Source organism: Mastomys coucha, unplaced genomic scaffold, assembly GCF_008632895.1.
Source record: "Mastomys coucha isolate ucsf_1 unplaced genomic scaffold, UCSF_Mcou_1 pScaffold22, whole genome shotgun sequence".
Taxonomy (NCBI): domain Eukaryota; kingdom Metazoa; phylum Chordata; class Mammalia; order Rodentia; family Muridae; genus Mastomys; species Mastomys coucha.
In genome coordinates this window covers 7778811-7780191 of record NW_022196905.1, presented here as the reverse complement: position 1 = coordinate 7780191, position 1381 = coordinate 7778811, and the positions used below count along the sequence as shown (strand labels likewise).

The following is a 1381-nucleotide window of genomic DNA, read 5'->3' as shown; positions in this document are numbered from 1 at the left end:
AAAAAAAAAAAAAAAAAAAAAAGAATGACCCTGAATTACTAATCCTCCTGCCTCTCCCTCCAGAATTCTAGGATTACAGGTGTATGCCACCTGTTTACAGCTGTGTGCCACTAGCTACCTAAAATTATTTCATATTATTTCTACATATACTTGCTATGTGCCTTGAGATCTACTGTGAGTATTAACATGGGCTTATACCATTTATATAGAAAAATTGCCAGTAGGAGGAGGATACAAATGAGGCAGATAAGCAGGATGATGAAGAACATGATCGCTGTGGTCTCAAAGGCCATGGTGTTCGATGTTAAAGTCTCCTCTATTTTCCCAGCCTCGCTTTGCCCAAACATTTTTGTTCAGCCCGGTTTGAATGTAGATTTCTTGTTCTTTATGTTTTCTAGAAACAGAAGAACAAAAGGCTGCTGAGGAGCTTCAAAGAGGAGTTTCATCTTGCTTTGGTAGAAGTGACTTACGCTGCCTAATTTCTCTTCATAAAGGCGGTAAGAGGCTGTGGTGGCCAGAGGGGAGACTGAACTTGGACCCACTGCTCACTCAGGCTGACCCCACCTCATCCACAAATTGCCAAAACCCAAAGGAGCGAGGACTTGGAGCAGTTGGAGACAGACCCAAGTCCCAATTCTTCTCTCTCAGTGACCTCACAGAACCATGGAACTGTTGAATGCCAGACCATGGCCTGAGGGCAGGAAGGCCACCAACCTCTCTGGGGGCTGTGGACTATGACAACTCTCTGAGGCGTGAGGTGGAGGGCATTTGGCACTGTCTTAGTTTTTAGATAAGGATTTTCCAGACTGTAGCTTTCTTCTCCTGACTCAAACCTCACTGATCATTCTTTTCACAGGCAAGATTAACTGACCTGCTTTCTTATGAAACCCACCTCAATCGCCTGGATCAGGGTACCTAAGGACTTCTCTCCAGGAGGAATGGTCTGCGCTCTTTATCCCATCTCACCCTGCTGGCTTCCTAGAGTCACAACCAGGTGCTGTGAAGGCGGCAGCTCAAGGAAGCAGGAGTAGAACAAGATGATAAATCAGAAGATGAACGCAGGCCTGACCTAACTAGGTAGGTAGAGAGTAAATCCATGGCACAAAGGGTAGAGTGGCATTTTCCTAGATGAAAGCAATTAAAGAAAGGATGTAACAATACTGGGTGTGGTGACACAGGCCTGCTATTGGGGTGATGCGGGCTCAGGCAGGAGGATTATGCTTAAAGTATCACTCATCAAAAGCCTGCTTCAAAACAAAACACAAGGCAGCTCGTGCCAACTCAAAAGAGTCCAAGGTGAACCTGGCCAGGGCACTTGGTCCACTCTGCGTTGTTACTTCAGAGGACCACAGATGGATACTTTGTTCTGAACAGAAATTTA

General features: G+C 45.5%; 1 protein-coding gene across 2 annotated transcripts in view; it reads right to left on the bottom strand.

The window, feature by feature from the left end:
• Nucleotides 1–1111, bottom strand: part of CUNH2orf74 (chromosome unknown C2orf74 homolog) — a 3715-nt gene extending 2604 nt beyond the window's left edge. The window contains exons 1-2 of one of the 2 annotated variants that reach the window (XM_031342937.1): nt 893–1111; nt 199–394 (exon numbers count right to left, since the gene is read on the bottom strand). In XM_031342937.1, the coding sequence (XP_031198797.1) occupies nt 199–347 (149 nt within the window). In that variant the 5' untranslated portion in view covers nt 348–394; nt 893–1111. Of the gene's footprint in view, nt 1–198; nt 395–470; nt 645–892 lie in introns of those variants that run through there. The other variant, XM_031342938.1, reaches the window with a different exon arrangement.
• Between the last annotated feature and the right edge of the window lie 270 nt (nt 1112–1381).